Genomic DNA, 26,891 nt, shown 5'->3' on the forward strand with positions numbered 1-26,891 from the left:
AAGGCTCTAAATATAGTGCGAATAATTGTGGAGATAGGGGACAGCCCTGCCTGGTTCCCCGTTCGATCGGGAAAGACTTCGAATACCCCCCATTGCAGGCATTGGGGTGTGCATATAATTCTTGAATCCAAGTCAAAAAGTTGCCTCCCAAACCAATTTTTTGTAGAACCGAAAAGAGATATTCCCAATGAACTAAATCGAACGCTTTCTCTGTGTCACTGGTGAGTAATACCAAGGGCTGTTGCCTAAAGCGTGCATACCATATCAAATCGATAACTCTCCGGACATTATCTCCCGCTGTCTTGCCTGGGACAAACCCCGTTTGATCTGGATGAATTATAGAGGGAGCGATGTGCCCCAGACATGTGGCCAGGATTTTCGCTAGCAATTTTAAATCCAAATTAATAAGGGATATGGGTCTATAAGACCCGCAAAGTGTGGTATCCCGCCCGGGTTTAGCTAATATAGTTATCCCCGCTCTGTTGGCGTCTTTAGTAATTTCCCCATCAGATAACAGATTATTAAAGGCCTCTGTCAAAAGAGGGGTGACCACGGTACTCAGATTTATAGAAACTGGCTGTGAATCCGTCGATTCCCGGTGATTTCCCCGATTTTAAACCTGCTATGGCTTTGGCCACCTCCTCCTCTAGGATAGGTTTGAGATAATGTTGGTGAGCCTGATCTGCCTGTGGTAGGGAGATATTCTCAAGATATGTCTATATCCCCCTGTGAGATCTCCTTCTGTTGTGAGTACAGTTGCTGATAAAACTGTATAAATCTCTGACGTATTTTTTCGGTGTCTGAAAGCATCTCCTCTGTGTCTGATTTAATCTTTAAAATTTGATTCTGGGTTGCTCGGACTTTTAACCAACATACAAGAAGCCTCCCGGCTTTATTTCCCCCTTCGAAAAATTCCTGTTTGGCCCTATCCAACTGGAAGGCAATCTCTCCCACTGAGAGAGTGCGCAGCTCCTCCCGCAATTTATCTAACTGATCTGTTGTACCCTGGCCTCACATTCTTTTATGTCAAATTTCTAGTTTACTTAATTGTATCATGATCTCAGTTCGCCTATTTTTTAATTTCTGAACATATGAGACTCGGGCTATTAATTTACCTCTGGCAACCGCCTTAAAACAATCCCATAAAATGTTGGCAGAGACCTCTCCAGTGGCATTTTCCTTTATAAAGGACTCCATTTCTTCCCTGAAGTGTGCGCAATACTCTGTATCTGTAAGTAAGCTAAGATACAATCATTAAGGCGCCAGAATCTGTCCTCAGACTGAATATCTAATTTGTGGAATGTTATGGAGATATGGCAGTGTGATCCGACCAAGTTATAAGGGAGATCTCTGCGTTTCTGGTTTTGTTGGTCAAATCTCTATCTACAAGGAAATAGTCTATTCGTGACTATGTCTTATGTATCTTTGAGTAAAAAGTGTAATTACGCTCAGATGGGTGATGTAGTCTCCACACATCTATTAGGTTCCAATCTCACATTAAAATTCTCAAACCCTTCCGATATCCTCCTCCCCCACTAGAGTCTAAGAAGGGGTATCTGTTTAAGTTGAAATGGCCCCTGTCCCGTATTAGGAGCATAGATATTTACTACAGTATAAATGTCCTTTCCTAGTTTAAACTTAACACAGATATACTGACCTTCTGTGTCTCTCACTATGGATACAATATCCACTGCTATCTCTTTGGAAAATAAGATCCCCACTCCCCCATACTTGTGTTCCACAGTGGCAGCTGCATAGAATTGAGATGGGAAGTGTTGTGAAATCATCAGCTTTTCATATTTCTTTCGGAGATGAGTCTCCTCATATAGAAGAATGTGCACTTTTTCCCTTACAGCATCTTGCAATAATTGTTTCTGCTTATAAAAGGAGTTAAGCCCCTTCACATTCCAAGACATCACACTCAACTTAGCCCCCAGCCTCCCCACTTTATCCATGCAGTAATACTAAAGAAAGCACTGAATCTCAATGTTCTCACGGCACAGTGTCTTTAGAGACTCTGAGGTTATCTGATTGTCTTCGGAGTTGCTTTCCACCACGTTGGACCCTTTGCCATTTCTGTGCAACTCCTACCGGTAGGCCCGAATTTAGGGCTTGGTCAGCTTCCAGATGAGGTGTCATTAGAGCCGCAACTTGAAGTAATTAGATGCCTCTTCCACAGTCTTCACTCTTGAAGAGACCCTTTGTACAGTAAATTGAAGACCAAAGGGAAACAGCCATTTATATCTGTGGTTTTCGTTGCGCAGAATCTGCAGTACTTCATGGCACTCACGCCTTTTTCTGATAGATTTTTCAAGATCTTTCTCCCATCACTATCTTGGCTCCATGCCACTGAAAATCTTCCAGTTCCCTGTACGTACCCGGATCAGTCCAGGACAGCTGGGTTTTGCCTCCCCACCAGCAGATGGAGACAGAAGACTTTGCGGACTCTGTCCTATACCCCTGAGGTGCCACCTAGTGTCTGCCAGTATTCTTCTGTCTCCAGCAGATGGTGGAGGTGCAAAGCCTAGTGTCTCTCGGTGGTACTAAGTTAGGGGTTTGTTTGTCTTAGCTTAGTGCTGCCCTTTTTTGTGGTTTGTTAGGTATCTGGACAGGTTCCTTTAGTTTTGAAAAAAAAAAAAAAAAGTTAGGAAGTTTTCATCAGGCGGGCAAGTAGTGCAGCGTCTAGCCTCCCAGGGGGTTGTCAGGTCCTGGTGGGACCATCCCCCCTGGTATTTGAGGCTGCAGAGCAGAGGGTTGGGGACCCTATTTCTGCCATGGCTCGGGGTGATGCCAGGGGTCTCGGCCACTCACCCTCGACCAGCCTGCTGTTTTACCAGGTAAACTTTAAATTTACTAATTTTCTTCAAAACGTGCCTGGAGTTAGGTCTTCCTTCAGAGCTTAGAGACCAGAGCGGTTCGCTTAGCGCTTCAGGCCCTCCTACCGTTGGTGGAGGGCAGGTCGGTGAGGGTGCTCTCAGACTATGCGACGACAGTAGCATACATCAATCGTCAGGGCGGCACCAGGAGCCGTCTGGTGGTGGCGGAGGCACAGCTTTTGCTCCGCTGGGCGGAGTGACATCTTTACCGGATAGCGGCGTCTCACATTGCCGGTGTGGACAACGTCCAAGCGGATTTTCTCAGTCGCCACCAACTAGACCCCGGAGAGTGGGAACTCTCCGCCTTTCATTGTCTGTGCGACCGGTGGTCCACGCCGGCTATGGATCTGATGGCGACGTACCGCAACGCCAAGGCCCCTCAGTTCTTCAGTCGTCGGGAACCAGGGGCGGAGGGGGTGGATGCCCTGGTCCTCCCCTGGCCCAGGAACATTCTCCTGTACGTGTTTCCCCCATGGCCATTGGTGGGCAAAGTCCTGCGCCGCATCGAAAGTCACGCCGGAAAAGTGATTCTAGTGGCCCCGGAGTGGCCAAGGCGTCCGTGGTTCGCGGATCTTCTGGCTCTGGCAGTGGACGGTCCACTGAGGTTTCATCCGCCTCCCACGCTACTGCGGCAGGGGCCCGTCTGTTTCACAGAGGCAGATCGCTTTTGTCTAGCGGCATGGCTTATGAAAAGCATCGGTTGAAGAGTAAGGGTTACTCTGATGTGGTGGTGGCCACGCTCTTACGTTCCCGCAAGACTTCTACGTCTATGGCGTATGTCCGAGTCTGGGGAGTCTTTGAGTCCTGGTGTATCGACCACTGTGTACAGCCCGCCGAGGCGTCTATTCCAGAAGTTCTGGATTTCTTACAGGCAGGACTAGCCAAGGGTTTGGCATTCAATTCGCTGCGGGTGCAGGTGGCTGCTCTGGGCAGTTTCAGTCTTGAAAGCAGTCTCCTTCTGGTACACCCCTGAACCTTAAGTTTCCTCTTCTGGAGCGGTTTTCCAAATCTTCTAGCCAACTGGATTGATCGTTTGCTCACTGCTTTAGTTGCTCCATTTCTTTTTGCATTTCAGTAATTGATGTGCTCTGCTCCTCTGCCTGGGTTTCCAGCGTGTCCACCCTGTCCCCCAGGCCTGCGAAGTCGCGACGGAGCTCTGCAGCAATTTGTTGTATTTCACTCTTTAAATTCCCCATCCCTTCTTTGAACTCCCCAAACCAGCGCGAGTAATTTCAGGCTCCCCTGCTGAGCTGAGCGATTCTCCGCCTTCCTCTGCCGAGAGGTGCTCAGCGTTATCGGATTCCACGTGGTCGGCCATGCTGTCTCTAAGTTGTTTGGCCACGGCTGTGAAAGAAAACTGCTTGAGATCGGCGATTTTCCTTTGCGCTGCCATTGCAAGTGCTCTCAGTGCGATTTTACTTATTTTCGCCAGGTTTATGCAAGTTTGGCATTAGATGTTCACTGATTTCTTTGAGGGGACAGAGCTGGGAAATCAGGCTGCCATTGTGTTGGATGACGTCACTTCCTCCGGCCCATCCTCTTTTTGAAGAGAGTGAATACTGCCCTCAAAGTTTCCCACTTCCAGTTGGAAACCTTGCGTTCGGTGATAGGGGTGGTGCACAAGTGGGAGTTCCTGGCTTCTCTGGATCTTACGGAAGCCTATCTGCACATTCAGATTCATTGAGTCCCAGCGTTTCCTTCACTTCATGATCCTAGGACAACATATTTTCAGTTCAGGGCACTTCCTTTCGGTCTGGCCACAGCCCCATGCACTTTCACCAAAGTGGTGGTGGTAGTAGTGGCACTTCGGAAGGAAGGTCTCCTGGTGCATTCTTATCTAGACGACTGACTGATCAGAGCAAAGTCAGCAGATCTATGTCGACAGTCGATTCGCAGGGTTTGTGATGTTCTCCACTCTCTTGGCTGGGTTGTAAATGTGGCCAAGAGTCATTTGACCCAGACACAGTTCCTAATCTACCTGGGAGTGAGGTTCGACACCAGGTTAGGCAAAGTTTCTGTCGGAAGAAAGGGTGCTATCTCTTCAGAACAGAGTTTGGTTGTTACAATTACAAATTCCCAGAGTATGGGATTATTTGCAGGTCTAAGGGTCCATGACTTCAACCTTGGAGTTGGTTCCCTGGGCTTTTCTCCATATGAGGCCATTGCAGTGGGTGCTTTTGACACGTTGGAAGCTGAGCTCAGAGGAGTTTTACCTGCCCCTGGAGGGGCAGGCCAGGGAGAGTCTGTCTTCTCCGCGGAATGGACCTTGTGGTCCTGGATTGGGTGGACAACAGATGCCAGCCTTTCCGGCTGGGGGGGGGGGGCAGTTTGTCAGCACCATTCCGTCCAGGGCATTTGGTCTACGAAAGAGCCTGCATGGCCTATCAACTGGCTGGAGACTAGGGCAGTGCAGCTTGCATTAAGGGAGCTCTTGCCACTAGTGAGAGGTCGCTCGGTCCAGATTCTGTCAGACAATGCGACGGCCGTGGCATATATCAATCAGCAGGGCGGTACCAGGAGTCGAGCAATAGATCAGGAGGCTCAGCTCTTGATGCATTGGGCAGAGGTCCATCTAGAGCTGATAGCATCTCACATAGCTGGCGTTGAAAATTTCTAATGGATTTTCTCAGTCGCACTCACCTAGACCCAGGGGAGTTGGCAGAGACCATGATGTAGCTCACCCGGAGACGTTGGGGGGGGTGTCTCCTCATGTAGATTTGATGGCAACTCGTCAGAATGCCAAAGTGGTACGCTTCTTCAGTCGAAGGAGACAGCCAGAGGCCGAAGGTGTCGACACGCTGGTTCTGCCTTGGCCGCAGGGAGTTCTGCTTTACATGTTCCTTCCTTGGCCTCTGGACAGGGTGTTGTCGCATCGAAAGACATCACGGGGAAGTGATTCTGGTTGTGCTGGAGTGGCCTCAGCGTCCGTGGTTTGCGGATCTCATCAACATGGCAGTGGACGGTCTGATTTGTTTGGGACATCTCATGGACCTTCTTAGGCAGGGTTCCATATTTTCCGACCAGGTCGATCACTATTGTCTAGTGGCTTGGCTTTTGAAATGTGGAGGTTAAGGAGTAAAGGTTATCCGGAGTCTGTCGTCACCACTTTGTTGCAGGCCAGGAGGCAATCTTCTAATCTGGCTTATGTGAGTCTGGTGGGTGTTCGAGGCCTGGTGTATTGTTCATGGGTTTCATGCCCTTTGGTCCTCCATTCCCAAGATTTTGTGTCTTCTGCAGGAAGGTTTTGCTAAGGGTCTATCTCAGAGTTCAAGTGGTGGCCTTGGGCTGTCTGCGGGGTAAAGTTGGTGATTCTGCTATTTCAGCTCACCCAGATGTGTTAAGGTTTCTCAGAGGAACGAAGAATTTGAGGCCTCCAGTTCGGAAAGTGTGTCCATCCTGCAACCTCAATCTAGTTCTCCAGGGTCTTTGTTAAGCGCCATTCGAGCCTTTGCAGAGGGCGACGCTGAAGGACTTGACTATCAAAGTGGTTTTTCTAATCGCGATTTGTTCCGCAGATTTCGGAATTACAAGCTTTGTCCTGTTGGGATCCATTCCTCCAGATTTCAGACTCTGGTCTCGTTGAGGACGGTGCCTTCCTTTTTACTGAAGGTAGTTTCCGCATAGCTTCCCACTTTTCCGGAGGGGGAGGCATCTGCTCCCATTGCGAGAGAACTCGAGATCAGATGTTCGAGCTCTTTTGTGCTATCTTGAAGTGACTAATGATTTCAGGAGATCCGATCATCCTTTTTGTCTTGTGGAGCAGCATGAGCCAAGGTTCTAAAGCTTCCTAGGCTACTATAGAGTGCTGGTTGACGGAAGCTATTGGTTCCACTTACATTACTGCTGGGTGGCAAGTTTCAGAGGGCTTACACGCTCTCAGGCGATGACCTGGGTGGAGGTGCATTTGGTATCTCCTCAGGAGATTTGTAGAGCTGCAACTTGGAAATCCTTACATACTTTTGTGTGACACTCTCTCATCTGGATTTGGGGGCTTCTGGGTCTCCTTTTGGCGAAAGTGTTCTGCGAGTGGGACTTTCCAGGTCCCACTCCATTTAGGGAGCTTTGGTACATTCCAGGCGTCTGGACTGATCCGGGTACGTACAGGGAAAGGAAAATTGGTTCTTACCTGTTAATTTTCGATCCTGTAGTACCATGGATCAGTCCAGAACCCGCCCGTTTTTTCCTGGAGGTGGTGAGTCGCTCGCTCAGCTGTAGTTTTGCCTTATACGTAAAGATTCATAGCAGCCTCTTTATAGTTTTTCATGTTGACAAGTTTCAGGTTTTATTTTTTTTTTTCTATTTTTTTTTCTATTGATTCATTGGATTGAGAGTTGCAATTTTTTTGCTTGGGTACATATCTATACTGAGGAACTGCAGCCTTTTTGCCTAGTGCAGGGGGCAAGTGGGGGGCTTCTCCTGTTCGGGGGGCCTGCCACCCCACCGTGCAAGGCTCCTAGGAGGGATGTGTTGCCGGTGGTGATGTGGATTTGGCGAGTACAGGCCCCGGCCTTCTCCCAGGGAAACCCGTCTCTGATTCAGATCCAGGGGAAGGGCCGGTGGCTCCCCTCCCTCCTATGGATGACCCGGGCCATGGCGGACCAGGCCATTCCAGTGGAGGGCAATGACCGGTAGGTGGTCAGGTTGTTCCAGAAGGATGATTTGGTGCCTTTAATTCCCCACGTTCTGGCTGAGCTGGGGATTGTGGACCCCATTTGGGCAGGGTTGTGCGGTCCTACCCAAACTTTCCCACTACAGGACATGCTCCGGCAGATGGCTCCACGGGAGTAGAATTCCCCTGAAACTGGTCTCAAGGTTAGCCGGGCTATGAATAAATTGTATCCCTTGGCTGTTGCAGTGCTTGGCAACTAGTTCAAGAGCTGATTGGTTGACGAGATTTTAATACCAGACCCAGGATCAAAGATATAAATGAGACTTAACCAGACATGGAGATTAGTAGTGTCCTACCTGAGGGAGGCAGACACCACCAACAGTGCCTAGGGGTGACAACCTAAATCACTCCCTGCTGGAAGTGCCCCTTGGCACATGACTCCACAGGAAACTGTCCTGCTTCCCCTGTCTGTAGTCAGCTCCCAGAGGCAGCAGGACAAGAACAATGACAGGACTGGTGTTTTATGTAACGGGTTTATTGGGTGCACAGTCTGGTATCAAGGTCTCATAAATGAGACAGATTCCTGATTGCATTGGGAAAATCACTTCTGCTTCTAGTAAGATACTTTGTAACCTGACTAGCCCAAAAGATTCTTGTTTACGTACCTTGTTTACCTGCTTGTTAGTGCAGCCAAATATGCTATCTAATGAACACTTCTTGTGCTAAGTCTCCAAAGAGCTTTTTTCCCTGCCCCTGGGCTTCCTTAACAGGCCTTTCTGCACTACTTAGTGAGATCATAGTCTGTTGCACACTTCTAAAGTCTGTGTATAACCTGTTGGCTTCATCTGATCTGGTGTGAGAACTCATTTTCATATAGGGCCAAAGGCTCAAGTCTAAAGAAACCAAATCCCTTTATTTTTCTTCAATCCAGTAGTATCCCAGGACAGCTAGGTCTTACACCGGATCCAGTGTATCAAAAGCATGGGCAAATTCGCATACACTGCCACCCGAAGGCACAGAATTTCACTTTTTGGCAATGGCTATTTTAACATTTGTGAATTGTAAATTCAATGCAAAGGTATGCAAAGCAGCTCATTAGCTATGATCACAAAGTAAAATTACATTCAACATAGATTTGCAAATGCAAGTTTTCAAAATATGTAAGCACAGCTCTGAAGGGTACAATTTGTAGCTTTGCTCTGGACTTTATTGCAAATGCTTATTTTACTGCTAGGTGTAGTTGCACATAATGTCCAGTAGGAAAAGGCACATCTGCAAAAATGAAATGCTGTGCAAAGTTTTGCATATTAGTACATTGGCCTCCATCCCTTTGCTGTATTAAACCTTGGTTGGGAAATTGAGTACTCCTAATATTCCCAAAGCCATTGGGAGGGAGTCAGGCAGCAACTTCTTGGTTCCTTTTTGCCATCTTTATGGTGTTTCACAGGTGAAGTCTTGGGCTTTGCTGGTAAGCACCAAGAATGCATGTGCAGATCAGGTGATGGGGGAAAAACGTTTCTCTTTAAAAACAGGGAGTTCTATCCCAATTCAGCCGAGGATTGTTTAATGCCGTCATTTCTGCAGACAATGTGGGAGGCTCTGTTAATGCTCAAAGTAAAATTGGGTGACTTAACAGCTAGCGTGTCATGGCTTTAGAGCATATATTTAAAATTCTCCTACCCCCCCCCCCCCCCCCCCCCTCTTAGTTGACACACATCATGCTAGGTGATCTGTACTCTTAAACGGCCTTTTTGGACACACACAAGACAAAAATAACCTTGAACTATCAGGCTAAAAAAAAAAAATAAACTGACCATCGTAAATACAGCAGTAAATGGTGGCCAGCAACTGGATACAACTTGAGTTGTGAAGGGCAACATTTTGCTGTCTTCATCTTAGTCTGGGACTGCTTTCATGTGTCCAAAAATGGAATTTTTTCAGTCAGCAGCAGAAACAAAGATGAAGACGCTGAGGAAGCGACATGCGAGCAGTGTGGGATTCTCTGAAGATGTGTTCTGTGAGAAGTCGAGCATTGCATCTGTGAGCAATTCATCCTTCACTACTAGCAAGAGAGTGCTTCCTGCTCCATCCAAGGTAATAGTGTACGAGAGAATCATGTTTCATTTTGTCATGGTCTTTTTTTTAATGCTATTCTACAATAGCATATATTAAAACCAAACCCTGGCTGCCTTATATAAGAACATAAGAAAATGCCATACTGGGTCAGACCAAGGGTCCATCAAGCCCAGCATCCTGTTTCCAACAATGGCCAATCCAGGACACAAGAACCTGGCAAGTACCCAAAAAACTAAGTCTATTCCATGTTACCATTGCTAATGGCAGTGGCTATTCTCTAAGTGAACTTAATAGCAGGTAATGGACTTCTCCTCCAAGAACTTATCCAATCCTTTTTTAAACTGCTGTGCTAAGTTTTGTGTTTTTTTTTTTTTCTCTTATCTCTGAAATCACCTTCCCCCTGACTTCCCCTTATGCCTTCTTAAGCTTGTGCTGGGGAAGAGAGGTGTTTAAGAGCTCAGAGGGCCTATCTAGCCAGATTTGTTTTATGATTCATAAAAAAAAGACACTGGGAGATCTTCAAGGAGGCACCTGGGTGGGAGATCTGGGGCTGCTGTGAGCTTCCCTTGACTGCCCATGTCAACCATGGCAATGCTCCACCCCCCCTTGCTGATATCAGCACCGTAATCAGAAAGGGCCCTTTGACCCGATGTAAAATCGAGGCCTATGGCTCGAGCCATCGGTGATTGGCTTGTCTTGATGGAAAGGAAAAGAAGATCCAAGATTTTTACATCTTCTCTAGCTCCAGCAGTAATTTGAGGCCAGTCATCTTTCGATGGGTGAGTTGTCCACCATTGACTGCAGTGGAAGCTCCTCAATGGGAGCTTCCTTGAATCCTGTTAAGACTCCTCTCCAACCATCAGTTCCTCCAGCACAGGATGAGAGGATGGAACTTTCCCAAATTGTAAGAACAATTTTTGGTGATGTACCAAGCTCTGATCACTCAATTCTGCTATACTTGCTGACATTGAGGGTTCTGATAAATTTGATATTGAAGATTCTAAGGTTAAATTTATAACATCCCTGGATAAGGGTAAAGATACATCCAATGTTACACTTGTTGATTTATGGAAATTGATTACTGAATTGGATACGGATGAGACCCATTCAATTTCTGTTTAATTGTTATATAACTGAGACCAAATCTTCTATCCTTGTAATTTCTTCTGTGCAAGAGTTGGAAAAAACATCTTTGTTTACAAATTCCACTGTTAAATGCAGAATCAGCATGTATTAAGGATAGTTTTACTATATAATGAGATTGAGACTTTAGAAAATCTTCCAGAGTTAAATTTGAGTGTTTATTAGCAACTTGGTACATGGAAAGTTATCTGCAACCAAGTATTTTTTTAAACATTTTGAAGGTTTTTTCATATTCAGAAGTTGATATACCTGTTCCCTGTACCTTCCTGGATCAGTCCAGACTGCTAGGTTTTGCCTCCCTTCCAGCAGATGGAGACAGAAAAACTTGAAGAGCACCCCCTCTTAGAGTGCTGTTGTACCTGTGACCCTTCAGTATATCTCTGTCTCCAGCAGATGAAGGTGGCAGAACCTGCGGTCCTGATCTTAAAAAAAAAAAGTCAGTAAGGGACTTTTTATTTTTTTTTCTACCTTAGGTTTCATCAAGCAAGTTTAAAAAAAAATAAAATAATAATAATATTTAAACAGAAGGCAGGAGCTTGGACTGAGGTGCCTCCCAGGGGGTAGGTAGCTCTTGTGAAACTTTCCCCCCTGGTTGTAGGCTGAGCTAGGGGCTGGCAGCCCAGTAGCTCCTGGACCCGAAGTGCAACAGCTTGACTGGGGTGAGTACCGGTGGTCCGGTCCCCTCCCCCCTTCCTTACAGAGACGTTTTCATTCCTCTGCTACTGTGTTTCCCCAAAAATAAGACCTAGTAGAGATTTTGCCGAATTCCTAAATATAAGACCTCCCCCGAAAGTAAGCCATCCCTTGTAAACAGGGGCGGATTGACCTATCGGGGGATCGGGCTTCCCCCGGTGGGCCGGTCAATCCTGTGACGTCATTTTTTTTTTTTTAAGTTTCCAAGGTATTAGGGGCAGACGCGAGCAGTGGTATCCCGAGGGGAGCCAATGCCCCTGGGTGCAAGGAGGCTCATGTGGCCGCTGAGCCTCCTTGCCCGAAGAAAAAGATTGCGTTCAAACGCGCTGATGCTCTTCCTCCTTTTCTGCCGGTGCGCCCCAGAAGTAAACGTTGCTGGAGCCGCGTGGGCAGGAAGGAGGAAGAGCATCAGCGCGTGCAGAAGAGGAGGAGCCGCCGCAGGGCTGCTGCGAATCCCAAGTCGCAGCGGCCCAAGAAGAGGAAGAGGCCCGGTAGCAGGGCTGCCGCGGCCCGAGAAGTTCAGGGCCACTGCAGAGCCCATCCTGCGGCGACCCGCGAAGAGGAGGCCCAGAGGTGAGAGAGAGGCTGAGGGTCTGTAGAGGATGTGTGCGTGCATGCGTGTATGAGATGAGTTGAGAGATTGTGTGTGGGAGTGAGAATCTGAATGTTTGCAGAGGCAGCATGTGAGAGTGTGTGTGTGTGAGACAGCGTGTGATGGTGAGAGCCTATGCGTGAGCAAGACAGCATGTGGGAGTGAGAGAGAGCCTGGGTGTGTGAGTCAGACAGCATGTGCCAGTGAGAGACTGTGTGTATGAATGATTGTATGAGAGACAGCTTGTGACAGTGAGAGCCCGCGTGTGTGTGTGTGTGTGAGAGAGAAATGCATATGAGAATGAGAACCTGACTGTTTGAGGGAAGAAGATGGAGAGAAAAGAAATACAGAAGAAAAAAGGACAATATAAAAGGAATTGGCAAAAAAATAAGAAAGGGAAGGTGGAAAAAAAAAAAGCCTGTGACCAACCGATTAGAAAACTAACATCAGCCAGCAAAGGTAAAAAAAAAAAAAAATTACTTTTTAGTGTTTGGCACATGTAATCTTTGGGAATGTGCAAGAATAGCACTTTCTCTATGCGGATCTCACAATGTATGAGATCAGCATGGAGAAAGTGGAAGCCCACGGAGCCTGCACAGAGGAGGCAGCAGAATGGGCTTCAGTGACAGTAGCAGCAATCGGCGCCTCCTCAATAGCCATGTGGCAGCAGTGACAGTGGCAGCAAGATTACTGACATCTGGGGATGGTGGCAGTACCAGTTGGGGGACCCCTTCCAAGCAGTGTGCAGAGGTTCAAAAGCAGCAGAGTCAGCCCAAGCTGACTACCATGAATGCTGCACACTCTTACCTCTCTCTGACAGCACACTGGTGGGACATGGCTGACGCAGGGGCAGCCAGCAGCTCTATTAGACATCCCCTGAAAATAAGGCCTAGTGCATCTTTGGTAGCAAAAATTAATATAAGACACTGTCTTTTTTTTTTTTTTTTTCTGGGAAACAGGGTAGCAAAAAAAAAAAAAATGTTTATAGGCTTATTCCAGCACATCGATCGATTGCTCCAGGGGGGTCCACATACTTGTGCTGATGCTGCGAGTGATGCAATGCTCTGCCTGCGGAGAGCCAGCAGCACGGTTCTCCTGCAAAGGTGTGTGTTCCATGTGCCTTCCCGGGGGGGGGGGTGTCTATTTTGGCAGGGAAGACTGCAGCTGCATCACATGGTGTGGGAGATCAGCTGGGGACTCGAGGGAGACGGCTGGCCAGCCAGCCCCATTCCTGCTAAGCACGGGAACGGTGGCCATTTTTGATTCACTGCATGCTGCTGAAATGCAGGCAATTAGGGAAGGGGATATCCCGCCTCTGCTCTCTTTCCCTTCTCCCCCCCCCCCCCCCCAAGGACTCCTCCCAGGGTCGGCAAGAGGATTTGCTGACCTCCAGTGGGGGGGGAGGGGCTCAGACACCTCGGGCCTCCTTTTTTTTTCCCTCTGCTGATTTGGTGCTATTAATGCACAAAGCATATGTGGCTAGCCTTTCGCAATAGGCTTTTCCACAGTTCCAAGGCTGCTCCCTCAGGGCATTGCGCCCTCACCTCTGCAGATTCCTAAGCTAGTAGAGCCACAGGAGGCTACCGGAATTCATGTCCTTTGGGGGTCCCAGATTCACCGGACACTGTTCCCCTGGACTTGTTGGCAGATCCGGACCCAGACATGGATGATGACTCTCTCCGGTATGTTCCAATGGAGGGTGATGACCCACGGGTGCTTCGCCTATTCCAGAGGGAGGAATTGGATTCCCTGATTCCCCATGTACTAGCGGAGCTAGGGATTTCTTCTCCCCATGAAACTCCGGGTGATGAAACTGTGGATCCGGTCCTCGTGGGCTTTCGAAGTCCGGCTCTATCTTTTTCTTTTTCATCTGTTGCTCCTACATCGGTTGATACGGAGTGGGATTCTCCAGAAGCTGGCAACCGTGTAGGGCGAGCAATGGACAAACTCTTATCTATTGCCTGAGGAGTTCCTGGAGCTTCTTAAAGTTCCGAAGGTGGATGCTTTGGTGTCTGCAGTCACCAAGCATATAACCATCCCAGTGGCAGGAGCAGTGCCTCTAAAAGACCTGCAAGATCGGAAGCTCGAGGTCCATCTCGAGGATTTTCGAGGTGTCCACGCTGGGTGTCAGAGCAGCTGTCTGTAGCAGTCTGCAGCGAGCAAGCCTGAGATGGGTTCAGCAACTAGGGATCTCTTTCCTGAAGAAGCAGTTGACACTGAGCGATTGGAGGCTGCAGTGGTGTACAGCACAGATGCGTTGTACGACCTTCTTCGTACTTAGTCTTGGACTATGATGTCTGCTTCTGTGTCTACAAAACTGGTCAGCAGACGTTTCTTCGAAGTCTCAGCTGGAAAGTCTCCCTTTCAAGGGTAAATTTCTTTTTGGAGAAGATTTAGAGCAACTCAATCCTTGCGTGAGAATAAGGGTCTTAAGCTGCCAAAGGACTCCAGGACTTTCTTTACTTCACGTTTTCAGTTTCTGAGTCTGTGTCACTTTCGGCAGGGCCCTGCCTTCTGCGCAGTGGCAATCCTCAGCGAGATCCCAAGCCTGGGCTCACTCCTTTTGTGGGCGCAGATCTTCCCGAGATGAAGTCGCTCAAGGCTCTTCCGGATCCATGTCCGCCCAATGAGATAGTGCCGGCTCATTCCTCTGGCCCAGTGATAGGCGGCCATCTTTCCCTGTTTTACGAGGAGTGGATCAAGATAACGTTGGACCAGTGGGTTCTAAATATCATAGAACACAGCTACGCTTTAGAGCTTGCTCAGCCTCTGCGAGAGATGTTCCTGGTTTCTCCCTGTGGATCTCCAGGGAAGAAACAGTAGAGCAAACACGACGCCGACTCTAAGATCTTGGGGCCATTGTTCCAGTTCCCCCAGACGAGGGCAGATCTGGGAGATATGCCATCTATTTCGTGGTCCCCAAAAAGGAAGGCGCTCTTTCTGTCTGATTTTGGACCTGAAGAAGTTGAACAAAGCCCTCAGGATCCCCCGTTTTCATATGGAAACTCTGTGCTCTGTTATCACAGTGGTGCAGTGGGGGGAGTTCTTGGCTTCTCTGGACTTGACTGAAGCGTATCTGCATATCGGAATCCGCTTTATGATCCTCTGTCAGCATTTTCAGTTTCGGGCCCTCCCGTTTGGGTTAGCTAAAGCTCCTCGTAACTTCACCGTGGTGGTGGAGGCAGCCCTCCGGTGGGAGGGCATTCTGGTTCATCTGTACCTGGACAACTGGCTCATTTGGGTGAAGTCTGAAGACCTTTGCAGCTTGCAGTGGACAAGGTGTTGCATCGCCTATGATATCTCAGTTGGGTCGTCAATCATTCCAAGAGCCATCTGATTCCTTCCCAGGTTTTGGACGACTTGTGGGCATGATTCGACACTCTGGTCGGCAAAGGTTTTCCTCATGCAGGAGCAGATTGTGAAGCTGACTCAAGTACAACTTCTCTTGTCGCTGCCAGTACCCAGGGCCTGGGATTACTGGCAAGTTCTTGGCTCTATGGCGTCCACTCTAGAACTGGTCCCCTGGGCTTTCAGTCATATGTGGCCTTTACAGAGTGTTGTCCCGCTGGGATCCGATGTCAGAAGGCTTCGAGATGTTTTTACCATTCACGGACTCTGCCAGATCCAGTCTTGCATGGTAACTAGTTCTCACCCACTTGAAGAGGGGTGTGGACCTGGAAGTACTCCAGTAGGTAATTGTGACTACAGACGCCAGCCTCTCCGGTTGGGGGGCTGTGTGCCAATCTGTCTGCCCAGGGCCAGTGGTCACCAGAGTCGCAATGGTCCATCAATCGCCTGGAAACAAGGGTGGTGTGCTTGGCGTTGCAAAGATTTCTTCCTCTCATCCACCGTCTAGCGGTACGAGTCTTGTCTGACAATACGACGATAGTGGCCTACATCAACAGTCAGGGAGGCACGTAGAGACGTCCAGTAGCCTTGGAGGCAGAAAAGCTGATGGCCTGGGTGGAATGACATCTGGTCCAGCTGGCGGCTTCACACAAAGCCGGGGTTGACAATGTACAAGCGGACTATCTAAGTCATCAGCGTCTAAATCCCAGAGAAAGGGAGCTGTCCTTGGAAGTAATGATGCTCTTCTCTCATCAGTGGGGCACTCCCCATGTAGACTTGATGGCAATTCACAGGAATGCAAAGGCACCCCGCTTCTACAGTCAAAGAAGGGAGCATGGAGCAGTAGTAGATGCCCTGGTGCTTCTGTGGTCTCGCGATGTGCTGCTCTGTGTTTCCTCCATGGCCCCTCGTGGGCAAGATTCTCTGAAGAATAGAGGCTCATCCAGGAAGGATGATTCTCTTAGCTCTGGAGTAGCCCTGGGGACTGTAGTTTGTGGACCTAGCCAACCTGGCGGTGGATGGTCATCTTCCACACCTACTACGTCAGGGTCCAGTATTTTTCATTCAGGTGGATCTCTTTTTGTCTAGCGGCCTGGCTTATGAGAGGAGGCAATTGAGAGAGAGGATACCCCAAGGATGTGTTATCAACTCTGTTGCGGGTGTGGAAAACCTCTACTTCTCTTATTTCAGGGTATGGAAGGTTTTTGATTCTTGGTATAGTGAACAGGAGGTGCCCCCATTTCTGACTTTGGTTTCTCAGATCCTTGCCTTTTACAGAGGGCCCTCAGAAAGGAGCTATCCTTTAGCTCTGAGTGCAGGTTGCAGCTTTGGGGTGTCTCCGAGGCATGGTTGAAGGGGCATCTCTGGCAGCCCACTCTGATGCGCTCCGTTTCCTGAGCATTTGAATCCGCAGTTAAGTTCTATTTGTCCGTCTTGGAGTTTAAACTTGGTGCTCAGGGTGTTTGTGAACCTCCTTTTGAGCCCCTCAGGAAGGCTACCTTGAAGGATTTAACCCTCAAGACAGTGTTTTTGGTGCCTATATGTTCAGCTTGTAGGGTCTCTGAGCTTCAAGCCCTCTCCTGTTGAACCTTTTCTATGAATTTTGGATTCCGGGGTATCGCAGTGGTATACACTTTTTTCATTTGAATCAGTTGGTGGAACTTCCGGATTTTCCGAATCTAGATCCAGATTCCCCTCATGCTAGAGAATTGCGGCATATGGATGTCAAGCAAATTCTCATGCATTACCTTGAGATTACTAATGCTTTTCGGGTTTTGGATCCTATTTTGTTCTCTGGAGTGGTTCTAAGAGGATGCAAGGCATCTAAAGCTACCATTGCCTGGTGACTGAAAGAGGCTATCACTTCCGTGGATGATCAATTCCAGACAGTCTGAAAGCTCATTTGCTCCGGTCACGAGCTGCTTCCTGGGCAGAGAGTCAGTTTCGCCACAAGAAATCTGTAGGTTGGAGACTTGTGCCAGACATTTGTTTGGATGTCCGGGCATCGGAGGTTGAAAGTTTTGGGAGCAGTGTCATTCGAGTGGGACTCTCCAGATCCCACCCTGTTTAGGGAAGCTTAGGTACATCCCAGCAGTCTGGACTGATCAGGGTACATACAGGGAAAGGAAAATTGGTTCTTACCTGCTAATTTTTGTTTCTGTAGTACCACGGATCAGTTCAGATGCCCACCCATTGTGTTTGTGTGTAGGGGGGGGAGTTTAACTTTCAACATTTCTTGAGGAATTGTTAGCTTTAATAAGTAATAGAGCCACTTTAAATTTTTTTTTTTTTTTTTTTTTCCTGTGGAGATCAGGACTATGATTTGGTGGTGTTATAAATACTTGAAAAATAAGGATATCTCCTTCTGTGGGCAAAAGAATATTTCCTGAAGTCTCCTGCCCTATGCAGGAGACATTTCCTTTCTTTAAAAAAACAAACAAAAAAAAAACCAACCCAGGATGCTCCCAGGGCAAGAACATTTTTTTTCTCAAGTTTCCCTGTAGATACTTTATAACTTTGCATTCTAATAAGTTTGTGTTTACTGATCCTTTACACCTGGAAACTCTTATTGTGAATAAGAATGCTGACAGAGGATTGGAAGATCAGGGTATCTTTCTTTCTCTGTTCTGGAGATGACAACTGAGGGGGAAGGACTATAAGAATTTAGATAGCACCTAGGTTCTGCTCTCCTTTCTTTTAGCAATAACATGTGTTGTATTGATTTTTCCTTGCAATTCCCCATGATTATAGGGCATATGATTTGTGGATCTTATTTCTTTTGTGTGTAAATACTATTTGTAATTCTTTGTTTTACAACACATTGTATTTTTCTTTCTTATTGTAACTAAATTCAATAAAGACTGTGCACAGAGGGCAACGGTGCAAGCCTTTCATAGTAGGGACCAGTGACAGCTTTATGATGGACTGAGTAAGGTTAGAGCAGCACCTGGGTGGGGGAGAAATGGGGCAGGTGCTATGTTTTAATTTAGTGCATCATGTGCAGTCTAGGAGAAGGCAGTTTACTATGGCTTATTGTTGCCTGTGTGCATTGTGGTGTTTCAACAGCTGACTTTTTTGGGGGGACCTCTAAATTACTGCTTAAAGTAGTAACTTTAAGCAGTAATCTGAGGGTGAGAACATCCACCTCTAGACTACAGGAATACATAAAAGCAGTTTTAAGAATTATTTTCTTGTCTAACTTGGCATTCCTTATTCTGTAGGTTGGATTAAATACACAGCTGAAGCCACCATCTAATGTCCCAGCGAGACGGAACACCTCTTCATCATCATCCTCCTCCTCCTCTTCTCTTTCCAGCATGAATTCTAGTCTGTCTGTCTCTCCAGGAGGAGGAAATAGTAAGTGTGAATGCATCTTTAGCTGTTTGAGAAGGAAACTGTTTTTAGCTCTTCACCTAGTCTTCCTCCTCTAAACAAGTATGGAGAATTAACTTGTTTTTCAGATCTGTTTGAAAAATCAGATCAAATTGCAATTAAACATTTGGTATGGGTGATTTTTAATTACGGAATAGATGATCTGACGGACTTAAAACATGGAAGGGATTTTATAGATTTGAAGTTTGGGGCAGGGGTTGGTTCAGGTTCTGAAAGTCCCCACTCATGGAGGAGGACATACATTGGATCTTATATTTTCAGGAGCATATGACTGAGGTATATTTTAAGAAACTTTCAGGATCCCATCTCTAGATCAGTTATTGAATTGGAGATGATCAGACTTTGATAGCCAGAGTACACCATAAGGTAAGAAACGTCAAGCAAACCTTTTGGTCCAGGAAAATTCCAAGATCTGGTTGGGTAGGGTGAATCAGTTAATAACTTGAATAATATAACACTGGACGACTTAACCGAACCAGTGGCAAAATTCCCTAGTAGAAATGGTGGAACAGTTTGCCCCTGAGAATTTCGGATTAACCTATATAAGAAGAAAGCATCTTGGTTTACTGTTTCGTTAGTTAAAGAAGGGAAATGCGGAAAGTGAAAGTGTTTTGAGGCATACATCGCAGTGGTGAAGTTATGCGGGTGGTACATTCAATTGAGGAAAAAAGTACGTAGCAGAACATTCATTCTTTAAATTATCCTAAGAAGTTAGGTTATTGAGACGGCCTGTAGCTTTAACAAAAGCTGTCCAGATAGTGAAACCTTAGTACAACATTCTCAGGATAAGTTTTTGAAATTGCAAACTTCATTTGTTTTGTCTTTATTAAGATTGCCAAGTACATGACAAAATACCTTCACACTACCATGTCACAATTGAGAGCCTGAAAAATGTTAACTAGCAAATTTTATCTTGAGCAACTACAACCCCCAAGTAAACTCTCCCCCATTCCTGATCCCAGACCCAGTTTCCTCTACAAAAGATGTAGTCAGATGCCACATCACATAAAACAATTTGACATTCAACAGGAATTCCAAGTCTTTAGAAACAGCTTCTGTTTCCTACATACCTAGTTTCTCTATATATCTTTCCAACAAACAGTTGTGTGGTGCAGGTCGTTCCTCAGATACAATACAGTAGGGGGGGGGGAGGGGGACCTGTTTTAACCATTTCTGCGGTATAGCTTTTCAGCTAAAAATAACTTTCCACACCCATAAATTAATGTACTGATCTTTTTAAAATTGTCGCAGTAAAATGGAAACGTGTATGGGCAGCATTACATTGCACCTTCTTCCAATAAGCTTATGAGACAGTGTACAAAACTCTCTCAGAACACCTTAAAGGACCTGCCACAATTATCTGGCCTGATCCTCGAGAGCCCACCCAGCAAGGGATTCTGGGTCAGGGAGGCTCCCTTCAGCCTCCCTAAGATGAGAGGGGGGTGGGGGGGAGGAGAAGACTCAAGAGTCGCTGAACTGTAAATGGCATTGTCACATTTGTTTTGTTGAACTATATAAAAGTTCCTTTGGCTGTCACTTGCTATGAATATAGGTTAATAAAAGATTTTTGCTCAAGTCCACTTTGAAGTCTGTGATCTGGCTACCGTTTGATCACTTGGTACCACATATGGTGTCCCTTTTCTAAGCAGGAAGCAGACGCACAGGACTTTGGTGTATCAGGCTAAGGAGGCTAGCTCTGCCTGAAGCAGCTAGTGAGTTAAATGAGTTAGTAAGGGCTGGGCAGACCAGAGGTTTTCTTTTCCTGTATCTCTCCAGTTTCCCTGGAGACTCTCACTAGATTGTGGCTTGTTCATGTGGAGTGGCTGGTACATGTCCTTAGAGAAGACCAGCAGCTACTTCAGAAGTTTGTTCAAAGTTTATTTGAACAGTCCATCTAGCAGCAGGGGTGCTGGTGCAGATTGCTCAAGCTGTGCAAGTACCAGGACCCAGGGAAATCCCCCTCCCTTCCTCCCAGCCTTTTTAAAATTAAGACTGTGGTGGACATGGAGGTTTTCCTGAAACTTTGAAAGGACTGCCTGCATCTTGGGTTGGCCAGAAGCCAACTGGAACACACACCTGACAAACCTGCCCATGGGCAAACGTCAAGCAGCCTCTTAAGGAGCATGGGCAGTTCGGCTAGCCTGCTTGAAGTTCAGAGTGGCTAGAGGATCAAGCAGTCAGAACTTACAGCAGGGTGGAACTGGAAGCCAACAGGTGTTGGAGGTAGAAGTGCTCATGGTATGGGCAGAGCAACATCTTCAAGACATATCCACATCCCACATTGACAGGATAATGTAAGGGCCAACTTTCTCGGCAGAACTTGGACCCAGAAGAGTGGGAGTTGGCAAACAAAGATGTTCAATTCATACTGGCACACTGAGGTCACCTGTATCTTGATTTACTGGCAACACAGAGGTTCCGTGGTTCTTTGATCACAGAAGGGATCAGAGCACTGGGTATCTATGCTTTCATTCTGTTGAGAACATAAGAAATTGCCATACTGGGTCAGACCAAGGGTCCATCAAACCCAGCATCCTGCTTCCAATAGTGGCCGAACCTGGCAAGTACCCAAACGCTAAAGATCCCATGCCAGTAATAGCAGTGGCTATTCCCTAAGTCAACTTGATTAATAGCAGGTAATGGACTACTTCTCCAATAACTTATCCAAACCTTTTTTTAACCCAGCTAAAACTACCTGCGCTAACCACATCCTATGGCAACAAATTCCAGAGTTTAATTGTACATTGAGTGAAAAAAAACATTCTCAGATTAGTTTTAAATGTGCTACTGCTAACTTCATGGAATGCTCCCTAGTCCTATTATCCAAAAGTGTAAATAATCGATTTACATAGAAACAGAGAAATAACGGCAGAAGGCCAAATGGCCCGTCCAGTCTGCCCAGCAAGCCTTCATACTTATTTTTCTCATACTTATGTTACTCTGCCACTGAGGTCAGGGCCCTTGTTGGTAACATTTTGGTTCTGATTTCTTTCCACCCCCACCAATTGATGTAGAGAGCAGTGCTGGAGCTGCATCAATGTGAAGTATCAAGCCTAATTGGTTAGTGGTAGTAACAGCAATAAGCAAGCTACTCCCATGTTTGTTTGCCCAGCCTGTGCAATTTAGTCCTTGTTGGTTGTCTGAATATAAAAACTTATTCATTCCCCCCTGCCGTTGAAGCAGTGAACTGCACTGTATATGTATTCAAAGTGAAGTATCAGGCTTGATTGGTTCAGGGTAGAAACCGCTGTAACAAGCAAGCTACTTCCACGCTTATTTGTGAATGCCGATCCTTTTTCCCACATTTCCTCTTGCCGTTGAAGCATAGAGCAATGTTTGGAGTTGCATTAACAGTGTGTGTTTATTGAATAAGGGTAGTAGCAGTCATTCCCGTAAGCCACCCCTATGCCTCTTCTCTTCATTTCATTCCATTCCATTCACATCCTCAAGACTTTATGGATCCACAGAGTTTATCCCACGCCCTTTTGAAATCTACCCGTTCTAGACCTTTCATGATTTTAAAGACCTCTATCGTATCCTTGTATGCCTTCCTGCCATGGCCATTGATAGGCAGGCTTGTTCGAAAGATTGTAAACAAGACCAAAACTATACTTTGGCTCCAGATTGACCCCCGGAAGCCATGGTTTGCTGATCTGCAGAGGTGGCTGGTGGGCAGTCCTCTCAGGCTGCCTCTCAGGAAGGATCTGTTGGGTAAAGGACCCATTCTGTACAATGTGTGTGTTGTCTTGAGGTTTGGCCCTTGAAGGCTTGGTGATTGAAGTGTGGTAGTTCTTCTGGGATGATTTCCACTTTGCTCTGGGAAAGAACATTTTCTACATCTCTGGTTTGTTTGGAGAGTTTTCAAAGCCTGGCATGAGGAGCAAGATTCTCAGCCTCTCAGTGGAGATTCTATTGATTCTGTAACTTCTACAGGAAGTGTTGCTTAAAGGTTTGGCCCTTAACACACTGAAGGTTCAAGTAGCAGCTCTTCTCATCCATGGGTCCAGTTTCTTGAAGGGAGTTTAGCATCTTCATCCTCTTGCAGCTACCTATGCCTCTGTGGGACCTTAATCTGGTCTAGAATTTCTTGGTGGGTACTACCTTTTGACCACCACATGGTCTCTCCATGCAGCTGCTTACCTTGACTTTTTTTTTTTTTTTTCTCCTCGTGGTAATCTGTTCAAGATGTTGAGTTTCCGAGTTGGCGGCTTTCTTACTGTGAGCAGTTTCTGCACATGACTTGGGGCGGTACAGCTTTAGACTGTACCTTCCTTTTTGCCAAAAATGGTTTCGGAGTTTCATTTGAATCAGTCTATTTCCCTGCCCACACGGGACAGGGATAGAGTTGAAAGTATTGTCTCTTGTGTGCTTTGGATGTAAAGTGGCATCTGATGTGATACTTAAAGGTTATTAATCTGTCAAAGTCTGACAGTGTGCCCGATGGTGAAGGTGAACTAGTGACACGGGCAACTATAGGAGCTTATGGCAGCCTATGTGGAGACCAAGATTCCTTTGCCTGAGCAAATTAGAGCACATTCCACTAGAGCTCAGGCAGTATTGTGGGCAGGGCTTCGATTTGTTGCCCTTCAGTTTGCCAAGCAGCGACATGGTCCTCCTTACACTTTTTCCAAGCATTACTGCTTGGACGGTCAGGCTCAGGACACCGCCTTTACACGTACCTCCCACCCTGTTCAGGAGTAGCTTTGGTACATCCTACTCAATTGGATAGGCCTTCCTGAGTGCAGAGGAAGGAGAAATTTACTACTTGCCTGCATTTAATATTGTAAATAAGTTCATATGTTAAGCTCTTAAGTGCACATGCATCCTTAACATCCTGATGCATACCTAAACTTAACATGGATAATCATTATCCAGTTCGTTTTACATAGTTGTATCCCTGCTCGTTGACTCTCTCTATCCTTGTTCCTCGTTCATTGTAATATCGTTGACTCTCTCTATCCTCGTTCATTGTAATTTCCTTTCTCAGTTAATTGTGAACCGACATGATGTGTCCTACGAATGCCGGTATATAAAAAGTGTTAAATAAATAAATCAAATTTTCCTTTCCTCTAAGGAAGGTAGGCCAATCCACAACCCGTGCTTGGCTGCCGACTTGCCTTTAGTTAGTCCCTTTATGTGTAGATGACGCGGTGTTCCTGTTTCTTTGAGGGACTGGGTAGGACACAAATCGTCTAGTTTAGTGAATGCTAATTCATTCTTTTGTCTGAGCTCAATGTTCCCAATTGATTGGAAGCATGAGTGGTTGATAAGTCATGTTCAAGTATAATCAGTTTGTCCAGTTTGACTTTTCCAGAGAATACTGGTGGGCTGATGTTGGGGCCAGGGCTGTATGTCCTTGTCTGCTTTGTCTCCATCTGCTGATAGAGGTGCATAACCCATTCCTGTGGATTGGCTAGCCATCCTTAGAGGAAAGAAAGTATCAAGTTAGTATTTCTTTCTCCTCCATGTTGTGTTATGTCTTCTGAACGGTGCCACCACCTCTTTGCCATTGATTGGACTGAGACTGGGATAGGTAACATGGACCAAAGGGATGACACTTTTTTTTTTTTTTTTTTTTTTTTTTTTTTAAGGGTGGGAGGGGGAGCAAACTTCAAGTATTTGTTTAAGAAACTGCCTGCTTTCATGACAGATAAAACAAACCACCACTGTGGCAAGAATATTTATGAAAATGAGAGGGTTTTAAAATATTCTCAGGTAATAAGCTTTTGCTTGTTCTAAAATGTAATAGTTGGGGATATTTAAGGTAAAAGACTAGAAAGAATATTAGTTAGACTCCTTAACAGGACTTTTTTTCTGTGGCTAATTTTTTAACGTTCCTTAATAAAAGTAGCAAATGGCAATATTACTTCACTGAGCACCTGGATCCTGAGGCTTAGAAACAATTTTCTCTCAGCTATCCCAAAATACAGCTCTGATCCCAGAGCTGCTTCTGTAGCCTGAGAGCTGCAGTGTTCACCTAGTTCACACCTCCCATGGGCCATGCCATCTGCCTCTGTAGGTGCATGCTGTTTAAACTTTTTGTGCTGCTGCCATCTGGTTTCATCCAGTTCACAAAATCTCTTCTGGACATCTGCCCTGCCCTCTTACTGGCCCCAGGCAGAGGGAGGCCTGCTGCTGGCATTTGGACCTGGGTGGAGGGAAGGGGAAAATCTGTTTCTTAGCATCTGGTCAGATGAATCCAGGACCAGTGGGTTATGCACCTCTACCAACAGATGGAGCAAACTGATGTCACTGCAGGGGTATATTACTCCTGGGGGAATTCTGCGCACAAAAACTTAATTCTGCAAACTTTGGTCCAAATTAACACAATTTACATGACAGTTTAAGTAATTACATCTTAAATTAACATAAATTATTACTTAGATGCAGAATTTTAAATATTTTGAGCAGAATTTCCCTAGAAATTCACGATAAGTGTCCCACTCACTCTCCCTACTCCCCACTCCCCTGGCCACTTTGCCCTCTCAGGCCCCAACTCCTCCACCTGCCAGTATCTCTCCCCTCCATCTCTAGGCTCAACCCCTTCCACTCTATCACCACTCCCAGAGTTTGACCCCATTCTCAGTACTGCCCCTCACACAGCTCCCTCTGTCCCTCCCTCTCTAGTGCACATAAACACACATCCTCATACAAGCTCCCTCACTCTCTCATGCGCACACACACATCCCCTCATACAGGGACCCTATCTCTTGCATACACATCCACACAGGCTCCCTTTCTCTCTCACGCATTACACCCTCACACAGGCTACCTGTCTCTCACGCACCCCTTCACACAGGCACTCTCTCACACAATCCCTTCACCATATACACTAGCTCCCAATCTCTCACACTCCTTCAGTCTCCTCATTTAGGCTCCCTGTCTTTCTCTGGCACACACGCTCAAGTACCCTTCCTGCTCTCTTGCACCCTCTCCCCTCGCACACACCTCTCTACACACATTCTCTCATCAGGGCCTTCCTCTTCATCGTGAGCAGAGCGCATCCTGTGGCTGCCTTTCTCTTCACCGCAAACAATGCGTGCTCTGATCACAGTGCGGCAGGGCCTTCCTCTTCGCCACGAACGGTGCATGCTCCAATCATGGCATGCCGGGGTCTCCTCTGCAATTTTCTGTGCAGAATTTGGCAATTCTGCACAGGAGGGGAATTCTGTGCCCCGCAGTAGTGCAGAATTCCCCCAGGACTAGTATATATACTGTGACATCAGCTTGCCAGTATTTTCAGTCTCCAACAGGTGATGGCTGTGCATCTCCCTACTTGGGGATTCCTTTTTATTTCTCCTTTTCAAAGTAAAGCAAACTTAATTTGCCTTGCTCTCCTGCGGTGATACCAAATGGAACACCCCCCCCCCCCCAGTTGAGAATTCCTGAGGTGATTTCTGTGGTCCCTCTGAGTGCCTTGGTCTGGTAGCTGATCAGCTGGCATGGGCTTAGCTGTTCAAACAGCTGAAGAGCAGCATGTGCAGGAAGCAGAGTGCGGCAGTGACAGTATATGCTCTCTCTCTGCAGCCGGTGACTGTCTCTCTACTCTGCCAGGAAGGGCTGAACTCAAGTTTTATAAAAAAAAAATAATAATAATTATAAAAAATACATTTAGAGACAGGGTTTTTTATGTAGGGCTTCCTCCTTACTCCAGTCTCCGTGCCTGGCATGCCATTCAGAAATTAGGCCCACTTTGGGGGAAGTTAAGGGACATGGGCAGCCTTTTCGGGCTAGGCCCCGCTCTGAGGCTTCTTTGCATGCTGTGAGGTAGGCCTCAAGAGTTTTTTGCACATTTTTGTTAGGCTGCCCTCTTCAGGATTGCAGTTTGGCAGGTGTGTCTTGCTGCATGTCCAGGTTGTGCGTCCAAGTTAAGTTGTGCCCTTTGTGGCTACATGCTTAACCAGACCAGTCCAGACTCCTGGGTTTTGCTTCCCTGCCAGCAGATGGGACATTTTCACTGACATTGTACATAACCCAGTGTGCCACCTGCAATCCCTCATTATTTGTCTCCAGCAGATGGTAGATGTTGCAAAACCTGCAGTTCTGCAGTCAGACTGCTTTGGATTTGAGCCTTCCTCCCAGGGGGTTTTTGGGTCCATCTGCCACCTTGGCAAATGCAGGCTTCGATTTGGTCTGCACCTCAGCCAGATGGGTAGCTTCA

The 26,891-nt window shown here is 46.7% G+C and overlaps 1 protein-coding gene across 5 annotated transcripts in view; it reads left to right on the top strand.

Moving 5' to 3' along the window:
- The window catches only part of GTSE1 (G2 and S-phase expressed 1), an 83,266-nt gene that overhangs the window by 20,172 nt on the left and 36,203 nt on the right, over positions 1–26,891 (top strand). For all 5 annotated transcript variants that reach the window (XM_029616856.1, XM_029616857.1, XM_029616858.1 and 2 more), the window contains exons 5-6: positions 9,427–9,579; positions 18,559–18,694. In XM_029616856.1, coding sequence (XP_029472716.1) covers positions 9,427–9,579; positions 18,559–18,694 — 289 coding nt within the window. The remainder of the gene's footprint in view (positions 1–9,426; positions 9,580–18,558; positions 18,695–26,891) is intronic.

Source organism: Rhinatrema bivittatum, chromosome 9, assembly GCF_901001135.1.
Source record: "Rhinatrema bivittatum chromosome 9, aRhiBiv1.1, whole genome shotgun sequence".
Classification (NCBI taxonomy): domain Eukaryota; kingdom Metazoa; phylum Chordata; class Amphibia; order Gymnophiona; family Rhinatrematidae; genus Rhinatrema; species Rhinatrema bivittatum.